Raw genomic sequence first — 27,226 nt, 5'->3', positions numbered from 1 at the left:
CAAAATCAGCTTCTACATCAGCACCTGGTTGACTCTGATCTGACCTCCCCACAATAATTGGGTAGGAGGGCAGACAAATGGGTCAGAACCAGGATCAGGCCTAAGAACCAGGGTGGTGACCAAAAGAAAGAGACTACCAAGCCTCAAGAGAAGGGTGGGGATAAAAGCAAGGAAAAGACTTCCCCAGGGCCCCAAAACTCCAAGAATGGGGGTGGGTCATAAGACACTTCTTCAACCCAGAAAAAGCCTTATTGTCATGCCTGTAAACAGGTTGGGCATTACATAACAAACAGCTGTTGTCCCAAGAATGGCAATAAGGAGAATATACCTCTAGGTAAGGCTCCAACACCTCCTGTCACTTTTAGCAGTGGTCCCCCAGGTGGTGGGAGCACCCCTAAGAATTTGGGTGGGTTTACTTTTGGAGGACAGGTGGACTCTGGCCTATCCAGGTCCCCTAACTCAGATACTCTTGTCTATGAGACTGGCATGGGGTTTGCCAATTTCACTGCTTGCCCAAACACTTTGAGCAAGTATAGACAGGAGCCCCTCATCAATGGCTTGAAAGTTGAGGCTTTCAGAGACACAGGGGCTAGCATCACCATGGTGGCTGAATGTCTAGTCCCCTCAAGGCAACTTTTACCTGATGCCAGATATCAGGTGACAAACATTGATGGCATAGAAACCAATCATCCCATGGCAGTAGTCAATCTTAGCTGGGGAGGTGTCACTGGCTCAAAGAGAGTGGCAGTGGCAGCAAACTTGCCTGTAGATTGCCTACTGGGTAATGATTTGGAAATCTCAGCCTGGGCTGAGGTTGAACAGCAAACCCATTCTAGAATGGTAAATCTCCATGGAAAAGTTAGTGGGGCTGTGATGGCTAAAGCCCCAATCCAAGATGTCCTTCCTGAAAAGGTTGGGAGGGCTGAGCAAACCTCAGCCCCATCTTTATCTAACTTCCCTCTTGAAAAGAGTATCAGGGCTGTGATGGTAACAGCCCATACCCAAACTGAGTCTCCTCCTGAAAAGGTTGGTGGGGCTGTGATGGCCACAGCCCAAACTCAAACTAATACATGGGTAGTGAAGCCTGAAATGATGGATCACTCAACCCAAACAGAGAGCATTGAGGAGGAAGAGAAATCTCCCTCCCACCAGACTTTAGGAAAGGATCAGCCTCCTCAGGGAACTGACCTTACCCCTGATGAAGGAACTGTCCCAGAGGTTGTTAGGCCTGGCCTGACAGAGCCTCTGATGGCATTGGACCCTTCTCAGGTGGGACCCAGTCTGGAGCAGGTAACCTGCCCCTCTCTACCTTGCCTTACTCAGCCCAGGGCTGCAGAGGACAAGAAGGACAGTGAGACCCAAAGGGCGCCCTGTCAAATAAAGCACCCCCATCAACAGATTAGGGGCACCGAAACTAGTAGCCCTAGTGAGGTGCAAACTTTAAAAACTCCTGAGGGACCCCCCTTAAAAGTAGTTAGGGACCTCCCCTAGATGGATATTGTTGGGCACAGCCAAACCTGGGACCCTAAGGGCCCAAACCTGAACTGTCCCTCCAGTAAGCCAAACAGAGGGACTCAGCCTTTAGCTTTAGGTAGCCAGAGGTTGACCCTGAGAGCACAGTGCAACTCAGTCAGAGAAAGAAAGGCACACATAGTGGAGAGTGATTGGAGGAAGCTGAGTCCTACAGAGGAAACTCACTTCAGTACTCCATCTCAAAACCAGCCTTTAACTTTGCAAAGACACACCACAGATAGAGATTCCCTATGGTGGAGACCCTCAGATACCCTCAGGGTGAGGGATTGCTTAGTGGACCATGAGACAGGGGGTAACCAAGCCAGAGCTGGTACTTCCTTATATGGCCACTTAGGCAATATAGGCTTACCTGGACAAGGATAGTCTTATCTCCTTTCGTTTGGGGGGGGGGGGGGTTATGTAGGAAGGTGGATATCTGACTATGGTTACCCCCAAACTTTTTGCCTGGTGTTTAGCTGGTTTTTGACATAGTTGGCCTGGGATCCTGCTATTCAGGGCCCCAGGCTGATTGCTCTCTCCTTAAAATGGACTCCATGCACCCTAGGTGCATTACGAATTGGAACTGGTTCACCTTATTGGCTCCTGTAACAGTGTACCCTAGGTACCCAGGGCATAGGTGTTTCCAAGGCCTACCAGGGGCTGCAGCATGTATTGTGCCACCCCTGGCCTCCATATTTGACACAACTGGCTGATCACTCAGCTGGGGTAAGTTGGTGTAATCACCTCTTACTTAGGTATAGTATCCCTATGCCTGACCTTAAACTGGACACATATGTTCCTATCAGCCACTCCTATGGAAGGCCTCATCAATCCTGGAGGTAGAGTGCTTGGAAATATGTGAGATGGTGCTCTAGCATGAGCTGAGCCTGTCTGCAGCTGTCGGGAACCACTCCCTTAGCTGTTCCGGGATATTGCCATACCATATACTCTTAAGTGCATTATAATCCTCGCGGTTATATGCTATCTTTGGTTTGGCTTTATCAAAACATGTCGAGTAAGGTGTCATACGAATTAGAATACTATCCCCTCGACAGTTCTGTCGACGGGGATAGCATTCCACCCTTCTAGAGGGACACAACATGTGTGTAGCCTTAACCCTGGTTAAAGTTAACCAGAGCCTCAGCATCACAAAATGGATGCTGCCACCACAGACACTAGTCTGACCTCCTGCTGCTGGGAGTCCTTCCAGCGAGGGAGGCTTGGACAAAGGGTTTCCTGCCTTGGGAGGTGTGAGCACCACCCCAGACAGGGTTTTGTGTATTGGGTAGGACAGGGCTGAATAGATTGAGACATGCCCGGGGCACACAAGGTGTCCCCATGCATAAGCCAGTCCAAACCGGTCCTGGGACTTTCCAGATCCAGGCCTGGCGAGGTGCTGGACAAAGGAAGGGGGGGGGACCCGCCCCCCTTCCTGGTCCCACCCAGAGGAGGGACCTAGTAGGTGATCCACCCCTCAGATTGGGAATAAGAGTGGGAGCAGTGCCATTGCACAGAAGATCATCCTGAATCAACTTTACATGAAGAAGAAGACTGGACTTCGACATTCTGCTGCACAGAAGACTGAAGAGAATCTCCCTTGTGGCCTAGGAGTGGCCACCCTGTGAACACAGGTACCAACCAGCGAATCGACGTCTGCTTTGCCGCCGCCTCCCGCCGGAGCCCGAGCCCAGAGCCTGACAAGACCCAGACTCCTAGATTTCTCACAGCCCGATCCACATTCCCTGCAAAGAAGGGACCCGTGGACGCATCAAGAGACGTGGGACCGGACTTCTTGGAAGACACCCGAAGAGCTGACAGCGCAGCACCAGAGGCATCCTCGACGTTGTGCTTTGAAGACTGAGAACCCCCACCACCGAGCAGCCCTTGCACTGAAGATCAGCCCCCCAGCATCTCCACGATCTGCGTGGGTCCCTTTTGCATTGAGCCACTCGACGCGCCATCCCAGCCACTAGCCACGTGGTCAGCGGCCATCCTGGTGGCGAAACCGAAGAACTACACTGCGGGTCTGGTTGCTCCAGACTTGCCCTAGCTCCTGTAACAAGGAGCACCCGCTCTGACCTTGCTGGTCCGAGTGTTAAGCCTTTTTCAACTCCTGCGTGGCTTGCATTAGCCAAGGCCTGTTTGCTCCGATCAGGTTGCCGACACTGCCAACAGCGAGAAGCCTGCGTGGGACAGCTCGTTACTGACTCCTGGATGTCCTCGACCCCCAGTGTCCACGTGGCTGCAGAGAGAAGCTACACCTCAATGCCTGTTTGCACCCGACATCGCCTGGTTCCAATCTGGTTCCACAGAAGTCACTGGCTAGTGACTTTAACATTATCCCCTGTGCTTTCAGGTCTTCACAACTTCAGATCCACCCTTGGATCCACCGGAACTCTTCACATCGAGCCGCCTGCAGCATCTTCCGCTCCAAGCACCATCAACCAGCGTGACAAAACCAGACACTACTTCGACCCTGTGCACCCGCTTCCTGTGGGTGAGGTAGCTCAGCTCCGCCGGTGTTCCTACTCTGGTACACACCTCTAGGGCCTGTGTCTCAAGTTTCAGCTTTCTAGGTCACTCGGAAGGTTCCGAACTAACTAACTTTGTACTTTTTACGCACCATTGACTTTGCATTGGTGAGTGTGTGCACTTTAAACACTGCACCCGAGTCCCGCGGGCCTTTCCTGACTTAGTCACTGCTAGTCTCGAATAGCTCCAGCGATTCCCAAGGCCCTAGGCCTGTTTCCTTTCTGATTGGTATCTCTTATACCACTTTCTTAGTATATGGTTTAGGTGGCCCCTAGGGCTCATCCATATTGTGCAACTTTTGTGTATTTTAAACTGTCTTGTGTTTACTGCTTGTGCTACTGTGCTCATAAAGAGTCCAGGGGATACTTTTAGTTAATAAATCAATATATATTTTCAATATATATCTGTGTGGCGTCCTTTCATTTGGTATTCAAGGGGGTTGTGTATGGTAATACAGCTGGCTTCACATGCCTTTCAGAGTTTAGCCTAAGACTGCTTTGTCCACGTTACCACTAGGATAACTGGTCTATAAGGTTGACTTACAACCAATCATCATAAGGGTTGCCTGGCATGGTACAAAGTGATCACTAGAATTAGTGAGCATTATATACCAGGCCAACTTCTCACACTTCTAAGTATTCATATTTTGTAGATTGTGCTTACATTTCTAAGTTTGCCATCATGTTATTAACAGTCTCAAAGTCCCAATCATTTGAAAATGTGCTGGGTGAAACAAAATCACTCAAGGAAACTTTAAATTGGTGTGGAATTTTCAGCAGCTCGACAGGGCCATAAATGTCATAATCAGTTGTATCCCAAGCTATTCCACCAGGTAGAGGAACCGCTGTGATGTTCACTGATGACAGGTCACGATAAGATGATTTGTATGGCTTCAGAAGCAAGTTGATGTTCTTCGTTGCTGTGTCCATTTTAATGTGTTTTCCATCTATCAGCTTTCCCAAACTTAAAACAAGAATGAGCCATAGCATGAGAAAACATACACCTAACCCAATCCAAAATTCAACCCATGGTGAAACCAGATATGTTTTAGCAAGCTCTTGGCTAAGTTCCGTTAATTTTTCATTGAAAGTTTTATTTGCTGGCGTAGATTCAGGTTCACTGGGATCCTCAGAAAAGTTATCAAAGTTGATAAAATAGCCAGAGGCAGGTCTGTCAAAAGTTGGTATTGCATCCGGATTCTTTGGAATCGCTGGAGTTGCTTGTTCCCTTGACATGTTTGTATAGTCAGATGCTACATCATTGTAGACAGGAGTGTCTTGAGGAACTGTTATTTGGGTTTCAAGAGGCACAAGTTCTATGGCTTTGTTGCATAGTCCCTCTTTTCTCACTTTAGAATCTTCAAACGTGATGAGTCTTTCAGTTTGAACCTTTTGGATAGTAGCAAGGTTTGGTTGTCTGCTACATCTTGGGAGCCCACTGGGCCTACTACTTATTATTGGCCACATGGTGTGCTTTTCCCAGGTCAATTGACACAGACCGGTTCTCCTTTTTTCCAGCAAGGGGCGGCAGTAGTACTGTTCTTGATCCGTGGATTGCTAGTACAGGTACTGGTTTTCTGTAAAAAGGCCCAAATTCCTTCTTGTCCGCTATTTTCTCCGCTAGATCCCCAACCTTTGGAATCCAGACAGGTCTTGCTGGGACAGGTGGTTTTTCTTCAGTGGTCGTTGGCTTTTCACTGGTGTTGCTTAGACTTCTTGTTGTTTTATTTAAGTCCTGTAAAACAGCCAAACGATCTTTGATATCAAATGGTTTTTGTTCCACCACTGAAGTGTGACGATTGAGGTCTTCAACCAACATTCTAGTACCAAAAATAAGTTCATATGGAGTGATTCCACCCAGAGAATTTCTTGGCAGGTTATTAAGACTACGTTGGACATTTATTAGATGTTTGACCCACCCATCACCCAAACCTAATACCCTAGCTGGTATAGATTGTTATATGTCACTTTTTTTTTCTCCACAACCGAATTTCCTTCAGGATGGAATGGACTCGAAAACCGCAATACAACGCCCAAACTTGCCATGGCCTCCTTGTAAGCCCTAGAGCTAAACGCAGGACCCTGGTCAGAATGTAGCGTGCCGATTGCGTATGTGCGGATAAAGACTCGCAAATATTTTATAACAGTTTAGGCGTCAGCTGAGCGCTGAGGCCACATCCAAATGAATCTTGTCTTAATATTTGTGGGACTGCATCAGTCCATTCGGACGTCCGCATGTAGAAAGCCTTATGCTGTCTAACAGTGGTGTCTGTACTGGGCTTGTTATGCTGTAGTCAGGAATCTGGTGGTGTTCGCAATGAATTCCGAATTCGTATATGTGAGCTTTCATCCCTGGCCACCAGTACATCTTTTCTAATTCTAATAGAGATTTAGAGATCCCCTGATGTATCAGACCCTCTCCCATATGTGCTTCGTGAATCAGAGCACCTCTCTGGTTCCTGTTTGGAATTACCCTATCTCCCACTCCAGGGATTCGAGCAAAAGGAACAGAGTTTGCATCAATTATGTATTTATATTTGAGTGGATAATTTAGAGGTAAAGCTGCTCGGACTGGCTTTGCAAGTGGCATTGACAGCGAGCATGGTTTCACCATCTATTGTTGTTTTTGAACAATTGATTGCAGCTACGGAAGCCGTTTGCACAGCTGCCTTTGCGGCTTCATCAACCAATGAATTCCCTTCAACATGAACGCCATCACGCTGTTGACTCAGTGTATGGATCACGCAAGTCTTTTGTAGTTCTTTCTGCAAAAGAACTACATACTCCCAAAGCATTTTATGCTTTATTGTGCCACCTTTTGTGTCTTTAAAACCATATTGAACCCAGTTCTGCAGATATTCATTGTAAGACTGGACGCAGTAATACGAATCGCACACTATGAGTGTGGGGAATTGGCGATCGGTATTTTCAAGCGCCATCTTGAAAGCTTGGAGTTCAGCTCTCTGAGCTGTACAGTCTCCTAGAGATTGAGTTTTTGTGACCATAGGTCGGAATTTTCCATTGCGCCAGCGACCTTCAACAATCGCGTACGCTGCACTATAAGCTTGTTTACCCCCATTTGCGGGCTGTGCTCATCCGTCTGTATACATTATACAGCCGTAATGTTCTAGAGGTAGAATTTCAGTAGGCAGAGGACATTCTTGTTCGTATTGGAGAAATTCTTGTGTCTTCAAGTAAGGGTCAAAAACGTATTCAACGTTTGTTGCAGCAAGAGAATTAACCCATTGTATGCATCTTGGATGTAGAACTTTTTCATTTGGAATGCTAGCCTTTGTCACTGCCTCTAGGTACAGGTGTAACGACTTTTATGCATTTACCCTGCGCGAGGGCTCTCTCCTTTGCTACAGCAGTCTGAACCGCTGTCAGAATTTTTTCTGTTGAAGTGAATTTAGTTTCAGCTTGTGTGTACAAGTGTGATTTGTAAGCTGTTGGTACCTTTTCACCTTCATTAAAGGTTAGGTATGTGAATCCGCATCTCCCTGGGATGATTCGGAATCCAAGGTTGCGAGCATGCCCCGTGTTTGTAAGTGTGTTGTTGCCAACATGTCTGTTTGTACTGAACGCAAAATTTCTGTTTGTTTTTGAGTCCAATTAGTTTGTTTGAAATCAGGTTTGATTAGTTCAAAGATAGGTTTAACCCTTTCTGCATAATTCAGAATGTAAGTTCTTCCGAAGTTTAGGAATCCTAGAATTGACTGTAAGTTTTTCCGCGTTTTTGGAGTTTGGAGTAGCGCACACTTTTCTAAAAAGTTTGCTGCCAGGCTTTTGCCTTCACTTGAAAGTTTGTATCCTAAGAATAGGACGTTGAGGTGGGCAATTCTTGATTTTTTAAAGTTGAATGTATACCCTTCTGAGGCGAACCCAAGTATTATGGTGTTCACCCTGTTCAAGTGCCTGTCCAAATCATAATCTGTAAGGTAGATGTCATCGACATAAGATAATGCCTCATCATCATACGTTTGTAGTTACTCTGTTACTCTGGCTGAAAATAATCCAGGACTGTTCTTAAACCCCTGGGGAGACAACAAAAGTGTAGTTATGTCCCCATTATTGAGATAGCGGTCAAATACCTGCTTTCTGGTGCAATGTTTTGACAGAAGAAACCGTTTGAAATATCTAAAGTAGTTTTATTTTTCTGACGAACAGTATTATTCATTAGTGCTGCACTGTGTGAATTTTGTACTGCAAAAGTTTTGCAACAAGAGTTTAAATGTCTGTAATCCAAAACTAGACGATATGTTTTGTCTCGTTTGGGTACAGGAAACAAAGGATTGTTCATTGACGAGATGCATGTTTCAATCACCCTTTGGTATTCAAGTTGATTTAAGATCTCCCTGACTTGTTTTTTAGCTTCCTGCTTAACTGGACACTGTCTCTGAGCAGTTGGTTGATTTTGTAACTGAATTTTATGGTGAGGAGAATCCTCATCCCATCCAACATGATTTTTATATAATACTGGCGCCTGGACCGCAGCCCATTTCCTGGCATAGGTATATTTTTTATGAATAGGAATATGATTAGAGAAGGCTGGCATAATTATTTCTTCGCCATGTGGGCACTCCCTGACAAATTCAGGTGGCCAGTCTTTTTCGGCCAGAAGGATGTCATAACCCTTGGATAGTTTTTCCCAAAAGAGTGATTTCTTTTTCTAGTTATGTCCCCCTTTATCCGCAGTGTTACTTCATATAACTTATGGAGTACACTAACCCTGGTGTCCGCAGTTTCAACCTGAATGCATTCATTCAGATCCACTGTCTCCAGATGATCTTTCAGGATCCTGCAAGCTATGGTGACCTCTGCTGCGCTGTCCAGCATTGTCTGGGCCCACTCCCTGTTCTTGAGTTGTGTCCTGAAGATCCTCGGCATGTCTGATTTTAATACTTTCTACCTTCTTTTTGGAGAATTGAGTTTTCTTATTTTTTGGAACGTGTTGTTCATCTTTGGACCTCACGTGTTCTTCTTTGTGTTCTGATCGTCCTCTTCTTTCGTATTTCTGCGAGGAAGTCTGAAAGGTACGAGAGGATCGTGGATCAGTATATTGATATCTATCAGGTTTTCTTAGATTATCCCTATTTCTGAGGTTATACCTCTTTTCAGAGTGCTCCTTTTGAGGAGCTCTACCTCTGGACTGAGAGCGCTTATCTTAAGGAAGTGACTGTCTAGAATTTTCCCATTTATTTTAGGAGCAGTTAGATTATTTTTAATTAAAACTTTTTCAGGATTTTCCGTTAGTTCAGGCTTTACAGGTTTCCCTCCCAAAATATCACTTCCTAGTTCTTCATAGGATTTTTCAATAATTCTGGCAAGTTCATATGGTTGCTCAGTAATATCGAGTTCTTTTAATTTTTGGCGGATTGCCACCGATGCTGCTTCACCTTTAATGTTAGCTAATAAGATAGCTGAGACCTGTTTGAAATCTTTCATTAATTTCATACCAAGATTCAAGGCTGGTTCTGGACCGTATTCATTTTGAATCTGTCTCAGAACTTCTGGTATTACCGCCATAGATAGTACACCATGTGTTTTTGTGTAGATTGAAGCAAAGACTGTACCCCAAGTGTCACAGTCCTCCACGTGTGGTGCAATCCCCATTGGTAAACAGATTGTTAGAATCCTGTGTTTCTCATAAGGTGTACTATCGGGAAATACTGCCTCTAGTTGAGTAATTTTCTAGGCTAACCAGAATGGAATTTGTTCCCTTTTTGCGGGCAATTTACCGATTGCTGACTGTATAGTCTGTGGTGTGATTCTGTTTGTGTGATCCCCTGATAAGGGGTGTGCTGTGGAATTCCTATAGCAGGTTGGAATGTTAAAGTCTGCATAACATATTGTACCAATTGTCTATGTATTTTAATTAATTGTTTTTAGCTGAGCTAACAGTTCTACATCTGACATTCTTTCAATGTTAGGATGTGGTGTATAGCTGGCTAGTACCGGCCATGTTGCTCCTGGTCTACCTGGTGGACCGAGCCTGGTAATGTGATTTTGCTGTTGTTGGGCACCTTTAAACCAGAGCTGATGCTCTTGGTAAGTTAGTGGAATTTCAATGTCCTCGAAAGGAACGTATTCTGCTGGCGGTTCCTCTATCTAATATAAGTGGAACACATGTGTTGTTGGATTGGCTTGTGGAAAGACAATCCATGAATAGAATACCTCTGTCTGCCGATATTCATGTGCCTCTATGACAAATATAACTCTACCACCTCTTGCTGTTAGGCCACTTTCTATAAGCTTTATAGTTATGGTTTTCCTCACGTTTTCCGGGATGATTATAGCATCTGGGTCATTTTGTTGGAACCCTGTAATGTCAAAAACCGGTTGGGCTGCTGTCCTTGCAGCTCCACTGCCCCCAGGATTATCCTCGTCGGACATTTTGTTAAGAAGTTTTGCAGAGAAAGTTTCAAGGAAAGAAAGATAAGGTGCACAATATTTTGGAACACTGTATCCTTCAACGTTGAACAAACCAAAAACTAATACATAGGATTTTCGTACTACTCAGTTATATGGCGGATATTTTATCCTTTAACCCACTACAGACGTCTATTGGAGTTTTTACGGGATAAAGGGGTCTCTGTGAAAAGCACGACTGAGTTACTCTAGTATCTAGCGTTAAATTAGTGCCTTATCAAACGTTGGGCGCCATGTAGTGTAGTTCCTATATTCCCAATAGGCTCTGCGCATTGGAATAGTATATCCTATAGATTAGACGTAGGACTGAGGTCGACTAGGTCTCTATCGAATATATGGACTTAATTGTGTATGCCAGCTGGCACAGAGGTCACTAGAAACTTTCTCGAAATTCACAAGAAGGGATTAGTCTCTGACAACCGCATAAACATGACAACTTTGTTTCCCCAAGATAAAACGTATCTTCAGAGTCGTGGAAACAATAGATAGATATTTTACTCATTCAATCGTGCATGCTTCGTTTCACCAGAGGTGGGGAGAAATAGAGAGACGGGCGTTTTCAATGAAAAGGTTTTATTGAACAGTCTTCTTTCTCAAGCATAAGAAATTAACTGCTACAATCGTAAAACTGGTTGTAAAATATAATGCATGCAGTATAAAAAGTAGAATACAATAATACTGTAAGAGCATCGTATGGTTCATAAACCACAGATAAATACATACATAAATAACAAAGCTAAAAAGTACTCAACTGGTGATTCTAAAATATGCCTACCCCGATGTACCTAACCTAAGCTTAGTACGAGTGAAGAAGTAAGTGAGGTTTAGCATAAATGTAGTATTCTTTTGCCAAGAATCTGCCCAAGATTGCTCTAAGGTTCTAATCAGCTCGGTACCATAGTTTAGAATGAAGAAGGTCAGTCTCGGCAACCGATTTCCCAACAACCCGCAAGGGTAGCTTGGAAACACTAACGGGATTTCTCGGCAGGAGAAAAGACAGAGTCTCTCTCAGTGCGTCTGCTGGAAGGTCGGCTTCCTTCGGCACTTGCTGTAGCAGGGTGCGTTGGGCAAGTAGATAGTTGTACTTCTCCAAACCACCGTGTGTTTGCTTGGGCGAGTGTGGGCATATTTATACTGTGAAGGTGCCGTTTGACGTACAGTTGGACATAATAACGTCAGCAAAGAGTCTCAGTTCTATGAAAACTCCATGAGTTCTTGGACAAATCAATATTCAAGCAAGGGGAAATCCCTAGCTGCTGAAGCTGAGTTTTCCAAGAAATCGCTGTGGATTTCTCGGAACTAGTGGAAGTAGTTCTGCCGTATTTGGACTGCATGAACTATGCCTAAATATGGTTATGATTTCTATACCTGTATAAGGATATGGTGATTTATACCTATATAAGGGCATGAATCAGGAAACTTACAATAGGGTCCTAAAATAATACATAACACCGGGCGATGCTCCCCCTGTTGCGGAGGAAGCCTCTGTCTTGCCCGACCCCCCGGTTCGATGCACAAAAGCACCAAGAGCGCACAGCTGAGCTGATGGTCTGCTCTATTTCACGGTATCTGAGATGATACAGCAGCGAGCTGGGACTTTGTGAACATAGAGCCCTGGGTCATTAAGGGGAGGATCCCTACGTAGCAAGCAGGTCGATTGCATCGAGTGCTCATTGTTACAATAGCACCATCGTGGGTACCGTGATGTCACTTTTGTCACTCTTGCTTATTATATTGTGGTTTTGACTTTTATCCATCTCAAATGACACACTAAAATGGCTGACAGGGCTGTTTGAGGTAAAGACGAGCAAAATGGCTGGTCACTCCAACAACGAGGGTGAGAGGCACACCACCAACTATGGGTCAGTCTTACTATAGGCCAACAGCATCCCATGTGGAACAAACACAACTCACAGCAATTGAAGTAGGACTAAAAACAAAACGCTGAATGGAAATGTGCATGGAAAGTGAAACAAGACTACAACAATCAACCCACAGTCAATAGAAAAAAAAAATGTACAGCTGCTTATGATGTTTTATCCAAAGGAGGTGGCCATATTGGAACGGCTACACCATAAGGATACAACATATAACCTTCGTCCTCCGATCACGTTACCCAACTATTGTAGGTCAGAATTTCTACGTAAATCTCTTACTTTATAACTTACTAATATACTTTATATTCCACTACTATACCTCTCTGCCCAATATTACTATACCTCTCTGTCCTTGGCCTAGCCGGTTCCTCATCGTACCCCAAACGAGACGCCAATAGTACAATCTTTTGGATTTTTGCACTACTCCCTCTTCCTCACCCAGATTACTATCTAGCCACCACTACAGTTGACACCTCCCTCCCATACCCACCTACCCCCTTAAGCCTGCCCCACACCTCCCCCATACCCACCCACCTCCTTAAGCCCGCCCCCACACCATATAACGCTGACTGCTGATCGAGCCCCACATACATCTCACGCCCCTTAAGGCCTCACCAACGGTACTGATCATATTATGGAGCTCACAGGCGCACACACCTACATCATCATTTACCCCGCAAACTCTCTAAAAACACAGCTAAACGATTTAAACACAATTTTATAAAACTTCACCCTGAAACACCCATCGCCAATCCCTACTTCTCAATATACAACGGACACACAACTAATGATATCATTTTCCACACAAAACTAAGAGCTCAATGGAGGAACGCACTCCTAACCCTATTTACGATCTCCTCCACTAGGAAAACCGCTCATGGCCTAGTTATTTATATCTCCCCCTCCCAGCTTTTCGAAGCGACTGCACCCATCACCATCTACAATAATGGAACCATCCTCATGCAATCCATGGATCGTAGTCTAAATCTCCTAGACAACATCTTCCCAATTATCAAAGAGCAAGTGTCTAAACCTCAAACGGCCACACAGGCTATTCCCTCCACCAATACACAACATATCCCATTGCTTATCCCTGCTAACAACAACACCCCATTCTGAACATTACCCACATATGAATCATATGCGACTCCCCCCGGACTACCCCAGACACTGACACACTTCAAACCACTTCACCAAACCCCTGACAATCTTGTTTCTCTACTACATAGACCAATATTCACAATGGGGACACATTCCACCACCACGACGCCCAACACACACATAACTCACCTACCCGACCCAGCTGCAGCTACCTACGCACCACCAATAAATATTGAATACCCCTAACTACAATAACAGATGCCCCTTTGGTTAACACCCTCCATCCCATTACTAACACTCACGCCACCTCAGCCTTGCTAAACACCGACACTCATAGTAAGCACTCCCCCCACGTTAGACCACCATCCTTACTTCAGATGGTAGGACATAATATAAGACACCCCATTACCACATAGAAGACATGCAGCCCTCCGATAACACTTTGGACCCAATTACACCTCCTATACCCACATCCCAGCCATCCACCCTCACAGCCCACCTACTCGCATCCACACTTCCCAAACCCACATCCCAGCCATCCACTCCACAGTCCACACATCCTCTACTACAACACACCCATCCACACCCGCAGCACCCCTCCCAACCCCATTGACAACTGCCCCAAGCCATACTCTCGACCAGACCACACTGCATGCATCTACACCCATACCACAGCCCCATATTCGTATCCGCACAAAACCCCAGACTTGATGAGATCATGATCTCATTAAATCAAATCAAAGAAGAACTCCAAGCATCATTTTGAAATGAAATGTATCTCTTTTAAAGACAGCCATGGAAGGTGAGGGGGAGAAACAAATGAGCACTTAGTGGATAGGTCAGCGTTTTGGCTAAGCAATGGGGAGATGGCTGGGCTGATGGAATGGAAAAAATAAATTAAAAAAGGAAAAAAGCCAGGGGGAAAGGGAAAAGCTAAGAATGAAGTACAGATGAGAGAGCAGCATGGAGCTCAGGGAGGGGCAGATATTGGAAGGGTGAAGCCGCACATGAGGGAGAGAGATCGAAAACGCCCATACTTAGAATGCTGAAGGAAAACACATAAGTAGTTCCCTGAATGTGAGCAGTGGAAGAATGCAGTCAAAGGATGGTTAAGAAGCTATGCTCCAAGGGAGGAACAAACACAAGAAGAGGAAAACACGCCATTTATTTAGAATCAAAGCAAATGAGAAAGCCAACCAGTGAAGGGCAATGAGCAAGAAAGCCAAATCAGTGGTAAACATTGGGCTGGCTGTAAGCCCACTGTAAGATTTTGGTATGGTCCACAAGAGGTATGTCAGCAACATACAGCTAAAAGCCTGTTTGAAGACTAGCCCTTAAAAGGATAGAGATGATTTGGGTGTTGGAAGCTTACTAGCTTGGAATACAAATGGTACCAAGATCACTCCAGTTACCAGGTATAAAGTTCATCATCCCCCAGAGTGCTCATGAACCCAGGCTTCTTATTCTTCTGATGCCTACTACTGGTGGGAGCAAGCTGTATCCAACTTTTAAAAGCAAGGGAAGATGATTATAGAAGAAGTGTTTTTTGGTTACTGTAACTAGACGATTGTTGCAGAGGACAGGCTAAATCATCAGTATTTAATTTACTTCAGGTACGAAATTCATATGTAAGCTGGGTAGAGGTTTACTCAGTGTGTTAGATCAACCTGTGGTTCAACCAGGTCAATGGGAAAAGGTCAGCAATATAGACACGGAAACAATTAGCTCTTGGGTGTTGACTGCTTGATTACCTATACCATGCATGAAGACAAGCTGGGTCACATCAGGCTCCAGATTAGTTAACAGATGGGCTGTAATTCTCAGCCCAAAATGATTCTGCCCTGCCATGCCAGATAGGAGATATCCTTGAAGCATTATATCATATGCAGAAAAATTAAGTGTAATTATTTGTGTACTGAGAAACATTTATCTTACAAAGTTGTCTCATAGTTCTCCAAAATTCAGATTTTTCTTTAGTTTTTCACCCCTAGAGGCATTAGTGGGTTTTGATGCGTTTCTCACTTGTAAGGTTAAATAGGTTTTAAGATTGTTAGTGTATTTGCTGAGGTTGCTGTCATAGGCTGTCAATATGTTTTTATGGCTTTTAAGGATTTGTAGGCTTTGTGTATCTTTTCTTCAGTTTTGCGCACTCTTATTCTGTTTCTGTACCTGAAAGTCAGGGAACACATGTTATGAGTTTCATGCATTACCGGGCTTTATTTCTTTAATTTCTCACGCTCGGGCTGTTTCTTATACTCTTAGACTGTGGATATGGTTTGTTGAATTTCGCGTATTTACAGGCTGTAAGATGTTTGGTGGGTCTCACGTATCCGTGGAGTATGTTTTCATGAGTTTCTTATTACTGTAGGCTGTGATTATGTTTTTTGATCCTATACCCATAAAAGTAACCAAAAGATACCGACAATATGTAGCCATCTAAAAGGTCCCCACTTCCGGTTCACTTACTGTTTTTGTTGTAACCTCTTGTTTATCTCCCTCACCTCCTCCCCTCTCCCCATTACCTCTTCTTTGCCTCTCCCTCCCCCCCCCCGTTTTCCCCTCCTGTATTGGTACTGCCCAGCCTGGAGGGGCCCGATTCACAGAATGAACTTAAGACTAAATCCTAAACTTACTACTATTTGGTATTCACAGAATGCACTTACTACTTTCGGGATTCACAGATTAAACTTACTACTTTCGGGATTCACAGAATAAACTTACTACTTTCGGTATTCACAGAATAGATTTAAGACTACTAACTTTACGTCCGCACTCGGGCCGTAAATTACGGCCCGGAGGCGGAGTTTCCGGCTTGGGGGCGGAGCTTACGGCCCAGAGGCGGAGCTTCCGGGCCGGAGGCGGAGCTTGCAGCTTGGAGGTGGAGCTTCCGGCTCGGAGGTGGGTATTTAGCCATGGCTGAAATCTCCACCTCCGAGCCGGAAGCCCCGCCTCCAAGCCGCAAGCTCCGCCTCTGGCCCGGAAGCTCCGCCTCCGGGCCGTAAGCTCCGCCCCCAAGCCGGAAACTCCGCCTCCGGGCCGTAATTTACGGCCCGAGTGCGGACGTAAAGTTAGTAGTCTTAACTCTATTCTGTGAATACCGAAAGTAGTAAGTTTATTCTGTGAATCCCGAAAGTAGTAAATTTAATCTGTGAATCCCGAAAGTAGTAAGTGCATTCTGTGAATACCAAATAGTAGTAAGTTTAGGATTTAGTCTTAAGTTCATTCTGTGAATGGGGCCCGAGGTATTTTAGAACGTTGAGCCTGAAGTGAGTTAAGCCCTGAGTGCTGTTACGAGGAGCTTGGAAACTGGCTGAATAAAGCTTTTCTCACCTCATCTTGTGTCCGGATTTGTATTTACTACAAATTTGGCGATGAGGACCCAGGACAAGGTGCAGCTGTGTGGGGGACGGCGCCAGTTTCCCCCCTGTTCCTTTATCTCCTCATTTTCTTCGTATCATATAAGCCTGTGAACTGTCATTCAGCGGAAGCTGCATTTGGAGCTCCCCATTGTGGGAGTGTTCCGTACTTCGCCTAGTCGCACTGGTCATTTTCACTTCACTGGACTCTACACCCTCTTCTCCGGGTGTTGCTTCATTTGGCCAAGGGAGCTCCGTTGTATTCCGCCTCTGGTTACGCTGAGTGTCGTTCTTCCCACACTGTACTGTTAATTGTTTTGGCTCTTCCCTAGGGGTGTAAGCGTTCTCTTCCCTAGCTCCTCCTGGATGTGTGCCGCTCATGAGAGATTTTCTGACAGTCCTCCTTTTGGCTCTCCAGAGTGAGTGTTTCAAGGCACTGTTTTTCAAGTCTTGCGCGCTGTCCATGAAGGAGTACAAGTTCGTTGGCGTCTCCCTGATTCTCTGTCATGTAATTTGAGGACAGTGGTGCCAGCGCTGTGAAAAGGTTTGGCTCCTCAAAAGTAGTGTATGCTTGGTGCACCTGCCCGGACAGATCTTGTTGTAGGTCGCCTCCTCAGAAGTAGTGTCTGCTCGGTGTATCTGCCCGGACAGATCTTGTTGAAGGTCTTCTCCTCAAAAGTAGTGTCTGCTTGGTGCGCCTGCCCGGACAGATCTTGTTGAAGGCGCCAACGTGAAGGAACCTACTTACAGGACGCCCTGAATGGGAGAGAGAGCAACATCGAAACGGTATTCACCGCATCTCTTTTCAGCGGGGGTTATCTGTTATTGAGCAACGCTAAGGGAGAGGTATCCCGATTTTCGAACTAATCCGAACTGTTTCTTCATGCCTGCGTTTCCATGTATCCTGGCTCCTGATTTAAGCATAACTGTGTTTCTATGCCTATGTTTCCATTGGCAATAATTGTGCTTCACTTTCTCTACTCAACTTTAGTGGCATCTTGGAGGAGCGTGTTTGTAGCATTGTTCAGTTTTCTTGCATGTTTGCTGTCACATTACGAGTGATTTGTGCCTCATTACTATACCTCACGTTATATGCAATATTTCCTTTACAAGTATCTGCTAGGTTTTGTTTTTGTAGTTTTTCCGTCACAGAGGTCTCTGCCTATCTTTTCTCTTTGTGCTGTGTCTTCTCACGTTTCCTCTGTGAGTTGGTAGTGCTTTATCCTTTCACCCCACCTATCTGTCAGCATTTCCCCCTCTCACCTCTTCTGATTACTCATCTACTTCCTGTTTTCACGTTTCTTTTCTAATCGATTTTCATATCTTCATATATTGTGTAACCTACCACATAGTCATAATGTCGGTGGTAAATATGAACCAACCACCACCCTTTTTGAACGAGGAGGGAGAACCCGAAATCCCATGGGACAAATGGGTAAAAATGTTGCACTCTTACCTTATTACTATAGGGGGGGAGAAGTTTTCCTCAGTCAGGAAACAACATATTCTGCTACACAATTTAGGTACACAAGCTAGAAAAGTGTATGAGGATTTAGCTGGTGAGGAGGAGGAAGGAGGGGAAGGAGATGATGATGTATTTACAATTACATTAAGAAAATTGAGTACACATTTTAAAGACAAAATGAATGTTGTGTTAGAGAGACACAAGTTTTTCAAGAGAGCTCAAGGTTGAAATGAAAAAGTTACTGCGTACATAGCGGCTTTAAGAGGTCTCTCAGCCACTTGTGAATTTGGGATGCTTGCAGACTCTCTTATAAGGGATCAATTGGTACGCTGCACCAATGACCATAAAGTACAAGAGAGACTGCTTACTCTAAACCCTGATGTAGAAGAAGCTATAAGTATAGCAAGGAGCATTGAGCACACAGCTTTCTGTGTGAAAGAAATGAAAACCAATAAGGAGGTTTCTCAGGAAGAGAGTAAGGTGAATGAGATTAAAGAAGAAGAACATGTTCTTAAGGTCACCAAGGGCAATGTGGCAAACAAACCTAGATTGCAGAGAGAAGTGTTCAAATGTTTCCGCTGTGGCAACACCAGCCATCTTGCTAATTCGCCCAGATGCCCTGCAAAAGGTGTTACATGTAGGAAATGTAATAGAATTGGTCACTTTTCCAAATGTTGTAACACAAAAAATACTAAGAATGATGTGCATGTAGTTTACGATGAACAAGTTTCACAAGCCAATGAGAATAGGTTAATTTTCCAAGTAAAAGAGCAAGAAAAACTTGAGGAGGAAATGAACTACCCTGTCTGTAAGATTCTTCTGGATGGGAAAAAAATCAATGCTTTTGCTGATTCTTGTTCACCATACACTCTAGTTGATGAAGAATCGTTCCTTTAGTTATTCAAAAAAGATGAATACCAATTGGAGAAACCTGACATACGCCCAGGGGGATACAATAAGGGACTCATACCCCTCAAAGGCATGGTTAAAATGCATATTTCATTTAAGGACAGACATGCTTATGGAAAAGTATACATCACTGAAAAAGGGAGTAATTTGTTGGGTGGAGACACCAAAAGGACTTAGGTATCGTTCTGGACCCCAACAACAAAGATCAAGTTTTGTTAGTGGACAGATCACTGACGGGTAGGAACATAAGTGATGAGTTTCCTGAGGTTTTCTCAGACCAGATAGGGGTGTTGAACAACTATGAACACAGAATTAAACTAAAAAAAGATGCTGTTCCCATTGCCCACAAAACTAGATCAGTTCCACTACTCCTAAGAGAACCACTCAAATTAGAATTGGAAAAGTTGGTGAAACAAGGGATCATCCAAGCAATTGAGTACTCCGAATGGGTCGCCCCCATTGTCATTACTGCAAAAAAAAATACTGCGGACATCCACATGTGTGTGGACCGTAGGAGTTTGAATGCCAGCATTTGGGTGGATAGGTTTCCCCTTCCCAACATAAATGAAATGTTGTCTATCATCAATGGTGCCAAGTTTTTTACAGTCTTAGACCTCACGTCAGCTTACTACCAAGTGCCATTACACCCCGAGTCCCAATCCCTGACAGCTTTCACCACACCTTTTGGCACTTTCAAATTCTTGAGAATGCCGTTTGGTCTGGCTTCGGCCGCATCGGCATTCCAGAGAATTATGCAACATCTCTTGGCAGGTATTGAAAAAACTCTGTGCTTCCAAGATGATATTCTCATTCATAGATCTAATGAGGAAGAACATGATTTCAATCTCAGAAAGGTGTGCACTAAACTAAAAGAAGCAGGTCTTACCATAAAGAAAAACAAATGTAAATTTGGTGTAGCTTCGGTGGAATTTCTAGGTTACACACTTTCATGTGATAGTGTCAAACCTAAATTAGATCTTATAGAATCAGTGGTCAAAGCTCTCACGCCCACAAACAAGGAAGAAATCAAATCCTTCCTAGGTTTGGCAGAATACATGTCAAAGTTTGTCAGGAACTTTTCAGATGTGGTCCAACCTATTAGAGATCTTTTAAAAAAAGATGTCAAGTTCTCATGGCTTCCGCCACATGACCAAGCATTTGCCACCATCAAGAAGGCCATAACCTTAGCACCCTGCATTGGCAATTTTGACAGTACCAAGGATACTTTCCTCACTACCGACGCTAGTAAAAGAGGGTTAGGTGCTACGCTTTCTCAACTTCATAATGGCAAAGAAACCATCATTGCTTATGCCTCCAGAACTTTGAAGGAAGTAGAAATGAACTATTCCACCATAGAAAGAGAAACATTGTCATGTTTCTGGGCCACTAATCATTTCAAGTATTTTCTATGGGGCATACCATTCAAAATGAGAACTGACCACAAACCTTTGGTCTCTTTGTTTACTTCCAAGGACATTGGTAAATCTACACCCAGAATTGGGAAATGGTTGGTTTCCTTACAAAATTACAACTTCTCCATGGAACATGTGCCTGGCAATAAAAATCTAGTAGCAGACTGTCTCTCGCGTCTTCCCATAGAGATTCCTTGCGAGATTGACAAAGGAGATTTTGAAGTTCTGATGGTCTCAATTCCTGCTGTACTAGAAGATGAATGGAAATCTTCCTACCAAGAAGATAAAGTTCTTAAAGAGGTGAAAGACAAAATTCTAAATGGCTAGCCTGAGAGATGTGGTGAGCTTCCTAATGATTTGCAGCCCTACTGGAATGTAAGAAATGAACTGTCCATCATAGGGTCTTATGTCTACAAAAATAACAAGGTTATACCTCCTGAGTCTCTAAAGAAACAGATTAGCGATCTTGCTCATGAAGGTCATCTGGGGAGAAATTTAACCAAGAGTAAACTGCGGGCTGAGTACTGGTTTCCAGTAATGGACTCTTCCATTGAAGAATTAGTTAAAGGGTACCATGCCTGTGGAGCCAGTGACAAAACCAAATGCACTAGAAGAACACCTTCAGAACCAGTTCCTGTTCCTATCAAGGGAAAAGTTGGGCTTAGATATCATTGGACCTCTACAAATTCTGGGTTTACAAGACAAATTCATCCTGGTATTAGTAGATTATTTTTCTAAACGGGTCACTGTCAAGTTTGTAAATGGGGTTGACACCAAAGCCATTAAAGTATTCCTCTCTGACACTTTTGCCATTGAAGGCATTCCTCATACCATTATAACGGACAATGGGGTACAATTTGTTCCAGAAGAGATGAAGACATTTCATTCTAGCTTGGCCATAAAACATGTTTCCACTCCCCTGTACTGTCCACGTGCCAATTCATTAGTGGAACGCTGCAATCGCTTGATAAAGGATGCCCTTCAACTTGCTGTAGCTTCCCACAGACCCATTGTGCAGTCTATAAAGGATATGTTATGGTCTTATGCTACCACGCCCAACAGTGTAACAGGGTACTCACCCTTTTGTCTGGTAAGGGGGCGCAAGCCTGGGTCTAAACTTACACCCAATTGACTTTTTGAAGACAATTCTTTTGTGTGGGACAAATCCTCCACTCAAAAGAAAATTCAGAATCATCAAGAAAGATACAGACATCATTATGATCTCAGGTGGAAAACTAAGCCCAGCAATTGGGAAGTTGGAAAACCTGTTCTTGTAAAAAAACCTGTCTCAGGCGCCAATAGGTACAACAAATTTTATAGTCCTCAAGGAATAACTGAAGTGGGGAAGAACATTGTCACGATAGCTGACGGCAAGAAGTGGAGTATGGACAGGTTAGTGAGGTGTCCTTCACAAACTACCACTTCCAAGCCTAACAGTGAATTCAACAATGGGCTTACCAGCTCTGGTATGATGAGGGCTAGAAGAGTTGTCAAGACTCCACATTGGCAGAAGGACTATGTACTTGAGTGAATTTTTCTGCTTATACGTCCCCAGCTTATGTTATTATTGGAAATGCACTGTTTGCCATTTATCAGCATGTTCTTCTTTCTCTCATAACTCTGTAGAAAGGGAGATGTGTTGTAACCTCTTCTTTATCTCCCTCACCTCCTCCCCTCTCCCCATTACCTCTTCTTTGCCTCTCCCTTCCCCCCCCCCACCGTTTTCCCCTCCTGTATTGGTACTGCCCAGCCTGGAGGCAATTTAGAACGTTGAGCCTGAAGTGAGTTAAGCCCTGAGCGCAGTTACGAGGAGCTTGGAAACTGTCTGAATAAAGCTTTTCTCACCTCCACTTGTGTCCGGATTTGTATTTACTACAGTTTTCTTACAGGCTTAATAGCTCCTATGAGGCCATTGCTAAAGGCAGATTGACCGAGGGCTTTGAGGATTTCACGGGAGGCGTGGGAGAGATGTACGACCTGCAGAAGGCTCCCAAGAACCTGTACAGAATCATCCAGAAAGCGATTAAACGGGGCTCATTACTGGGCTGCTACATTGAGGTAAGAACCTTTTTGTTGGCTAGAATAAACACTCTAGGGTCTCATGTATGAGTTTTTGCTGTAGGGCAGTGCCGCAGGCCTTCCTGCTGCTCTGCTACGGCAAAATAAAAGCGAAAAAATGCGCCATATCTATCAGATACGGTGCATTCCTGTCCTTTTCCACTGCGCTGGCGCACAATGGGGTGCTGTGCGTCAACGCAGGCACCTTTGCACCTTGCCTGTGTTTCGGGGTTGATCCTTCCTGCACAAAAACAATCACAAGAGGCTTTTCCTCTTTCTATGTGTGCTGCAGAATGCACCACACATAGAAAAAGGAAAAAGGAGGAGAAATAAAGATATTTCTCTTCATTGTGCCGCCCTTACCTCTCCCCCCCTAGGTTGGCGCAAGTTATGGCGCTGCCTCAGACTTACGTTTTCTTGTGAATCTGGGGCAGTGTCAAAAAGACATGGATGTTGCTGGGAACGCCCCTTTAATGCAAAAAACTGTATTAAAGGGTAAAATATTTACGAGGCAGCATTAAGCCAAACAATGTGGCATAGTGCTGCCTCGTAAATATGGAGCAGGCTCCTGCGCCACGTTCCGGTGACACAGGGGGCCTCATAATTGAGGCCCCTAGATTATTCATCTGTCACGTGCAGAGCTTTCCAGCAATCAATATCTTCTCTGGTGCCTTTTGAATTACTTGGATATTCCTCGATTGCACACTCGTGAGCCCTGATTTCCAGTTGGCAGAGATCAGTGTATATGTACCTTTATGAACAAATCCTAACTAGGTTTGAGTGATGGGTTGTGTGTGTGTGTGTTGGCGGGGCCGTTGGAGACGGTATCCCCAGAATGTAATCAAAAACATTGTAAGAAATTGTATCGTTCCTCCTTTAGAAGAAATAATTGAAGTCCACATCTGTAGAACTGGAATCAGATGATTGACAGGGACTTTTAGAGGTGGACCAATGTTTACACAGCTGTCCATAGGCTTAGCATCGCTGCCTCCTCTCTGGACCAGGAGCCTACTTGTTTCACAGAACTTTGTTTGGATCAAGAGCCTTAGTGATATGTAAGCCATACCTTGGGTATCAGCTTCAGGGTTATTGACAACAACCTGGACCTAGGCTTGGGAAAGAACAATCTCTTTCTCCAAGCGAATTATGCCTTGTATTTTGGTAGCTGGGACATTATATGTATGAATTGTTTTAATATGTATCTTTAATGCGTTTCTTTTTAAACAGAATAAACCGAATAGCTGGGACATTTATTTGAGGGTGGTGGAATAGCCCCAGAAATAGTTGATGTCACTATGATCCACTCTGGTCTGTCCCAATAAACTGATATCGGCCACTGCGGCTCTCCACCTCCAAAATGCTTGACATTGAAGATGTGCAGATTAAGTTAATATTAATAAAATGAAATATGTAGCTACTTAGAATTAAGGTTACTATTAAGAGGGTTGTAAAGTGATGGAGTTTAGGTAAAGGATATTTTAATATAAAACGTTGAGGATAATAATAATCCAGATTTGTAAAGCGCGAACAATCACCCATAAGGGTCTCCAGGCGCTGGGGCCCGTTGGAAAGATTAAGCAAGCTATTGCCCAGAGTCACATGGTGCTGGTTTAATCTGCTGCCTGCGCCAGCGATCGAACCGTGATCCCCAGATTCCAGCGTCATTCGCCCTGGCCGCGGCGCCACACCTCTCCCTAGGAGTTAAAGATTTGGTAGATTAAACTATTGGGGTCAGGGTAATGGCCTTTGTGTTATTTTTGAAGTAATAGTGGTATGAAGTAATGGTATGTGGAACGTAATGACCTGCAATCAGGCTCTCTACTCTCACCCATGCAAAAGCAAATAGAGCTGCACTTCTGGAATGTTTCCCGACAAGCTTTTGCATGTGCACCTGGTTGCCTGTATTTAGACAGACTCTGGTGATTGACTCTTCTTTCTGCTTGAGCACCAAGGTGCCCTGGCCGCAGTGCATACTGTTTCAGTGGATTCTCGTGTTGGAATGGGAGCGTCCACTTGTATGGCGGCGCATTTAGAGCTCTCAGAACTTCCACCGGCCCACAAGACACCTGCACTCTGCCGCACTCGCCCTCGCTCACACCCCCCTCTCCGCATCAACCACAGCGCAGCAGATTAGAACCACTCCAATCACAGACACTCAAGAGCTGGCTTTTCGACTGAGACATGGCACCCTCAGCGCCCAGATACCCCCGCTCCGTACAAATAGTGATTGGTTGATTGATCTGATAGGCCCAACCACAGTCTCTTTAACATGTTGGGTCTGTGCTGTGTGGCTGACTTCCAGGATGCTGTCAATCCATGGGAGGTGTCCTCTCTCCTTGTGGTTACTCAGACAGCCTTCTACAGAGATTTATTGAGATCTGATAAATCTATAGAGATCTTCCTCAGGCTTCGGCAGAACTAAAGATGTTGAAGCTGTTGTAGCAGCCATTAGGCAGGACCATGTTCGTGATAGGAATCAGATATTTCCATTTAGAGCTTGGGTTTGGTTGTCAGTCATTCTAGGGGTAGGATATAGTTGTGCGACGAGGGTCCGTCAATGGAGTGAGTAGAGCCAGCAGGGTGATCACGACATATTTCAAATACTGAACGCAGGTGGGTTTAGTGTCTGTGAATGGATGGGGCTGGAAACTGAGGCCACCGTAAAAGTACACTGCTGGAAACTGGAAGCCGAGCCATGATGTGAACGTGGTGTTTTAAGAACGCATAGGGACTTTTAAGCCATATTCCTGCATGAACAACCAACATCTGCCCATAAATCATCTGAGACTCAGACCTGTGTGCAGTAGTGGGTAGTAGCTGGTGGTGCCTGTGTGCAGAGGTGGACAGTGGCTTGTGGTACATGCGTGTAGTAGTGCACAGTGGCTGTAGGTGCCTGTGTGCAGTAGTGGGCAGCGGCTGGTGTTGCTTGTGAGCAGTAGTGTAGAGCGGCTCGTCGTGCCTGCATGCAAAAGCGGATGTTGGGTGATAGTGTCTACCTGTATGTGAAGGTGGTATCTACAGAATACCACTGGAATACACCAGATGCGAAATAAAAAGAAATAGTGTCATTGTTGTATTCATCAGTGCCCAATCTTGCCTTCCATTGTCATCTTTAGATAACCAGTGCCTCTGACATAGAAGCCGAAACGTTGGAGAAGTTGGTGAAGGGCCACACTTACTCTGTCACTGCCCTCAAAGAGGTGAGTTTCTTTTCATAGGATTATGCTAATGTGACTGGAGTGCTGTAGACCACTGGTTAAATGTCAATTTCCTTTCCCTTGGCTTGTGTGTGATAGGTGAATTACAGAGGTCACGCGGAGCAGATCATACGCATCCGGAACCCCTGGGGTGACGTGGAGTGGACCGGTGCCTGGAGTGACAAGTGAGTGACAGTTTTACTGCAGAGGTCCAAAATCACGGAATGAACACTGTAGGGGAATCCAGTATCTACTTAGAAAATGGACAGTGCCCCAGACCCCTCCCTGCATGGAAGCTCATTGTTTCTCAATACCCACTGATATGCACAGGAGTTCACAGTGCCCCAGTCCCTACTGGTGACAGGCTGACAAGGTGATGGTCACCCATGCAAGAAATTGGAATAGTTCTGCTGCTGTCAAGGGATGTGAAAAATGAAGTCTGAACTCAAGCTAATGTCTGCCTTCTTACTGCCTCTGCTCTCTGCCACAGCTCGCCTGAGTGGAATGAAGTGGATCCCGCAGAAAAAGAAGACTTCTATGTGAAGATGGAGGATGGGGAGTTCTGGTAAGAGAAGGCGGACAAGTCATGAGTATCGCTAATGCAGACACAACTCGTTGGTCTCATTCACTGCTTAGAAATGACCTCTTCAATTCACAAAGGTTGTTGGTTTACCCATAGGAGTCCTTGAGATGTCTTTCATAGGAATATTTTATTCCATTGAAAAGGAATATAAAAACTTGATTTTCCCTTTTAATACAGGTTAAGACAGCAGTATTAACATTTTCCGAAAGTTTAAGCAAATCCTAAATTAGTTAATTCAAATGCAACAACTGTATTAACTAGAGAGCTCTCCAAATATATAGGCCCAAAAACATCACCTCTCAAGTGTTTTATTTCACCCTGATGATTGGCAAAACCACCATTCTTTATATCATCACAAGACGAGGGATCTTTTTTTTTATTTTTTTTTTTTTTTAGTTAGACATACAAAAACTGATTTCTTTTTTGGTATGAAATAGGGTTCAGGTTACAGGCCAACAATGCCTCCAACAATGGTTGGAGCCATATTTAGAAATAGTCCATACATCAAAAGGCGCTAGATATTACATTCAGGAATTCAAAGCTTTTTTTTACATCAATTTGGAAATACAGTTGTGCACTGCTCTTAATAGTAATCTTTTCCGGAGCTAGAGTCATGAGCTTGCATGTTAAGAAGGTATGATCGTAGCAGATCCCATAGATCATGTGGCCTGGGATGTTGTTGGTCTGTGACGTAGGATACCAACATTTCACTAGATGTTGCATTGTTCAGCCAGTCTGAAGTATTTGGGGCAAGATCTTTCGTTCAAGTCCCTGCTTCACTAGCAGCATCATTATT

At 44.5% G+C, this 27,226-nt stretch overlaps 1 protein-coding gene across 2 annotated transcripts in view; it reads left to right on the top strand.

Annotated features, from left to right (window-relative positions):
• LOC147706797 (calpain-1 catalytic subunit-like) overlaps positions 1 to 27,226 on the top strand; it is an 861,968-nt gene that overhangs the window by 561,365 nt on the left and 273,377 nt on the right. For both annotated transcript variants that reach the window (XM_086925930.1, XM_086925929.1), the window contains exons 5-8: positions 22,482 to 22,650; positions 25,767 to 25,850; positions 25,947 to 26,032; positions 26,338 to 26,412. In XM_086925930.1, the coding sequence (XP_086782056.1) occupies positions 22,482 to 22,650; positions 25,767 to 25,850; positions 25,947 to 26,032; positions 26,338 to 26,412 (414 nt within the window). The remainder of the gene's footprint in view (positions 1 to 22,481; positions 22,651 to 25,766; positions 25,851 to 25,946; positions 26,033 to 26,337; positions 26,413 to 27,226) is intronic.

Source organism: Lissotriton vulgaris, chromosome 6 (assembly GCF_964263255.1).
Source record: "Lissotriton vulgaris chromosome 6, aLisVul1.2, whole genome shotgun sequence".
In the NCBI taxonomy this organism is placed as follows: Eukaryota; Metazoa; Chordata; class Amphibia; order Caudata; family Salamandridae; genus Lissotriton; species Lissotriton vulgaris.
Note: the sequence above shows the minus strand (reverse complement) of the source record. Positions and strands in the feature narration are given on the sequence as shown.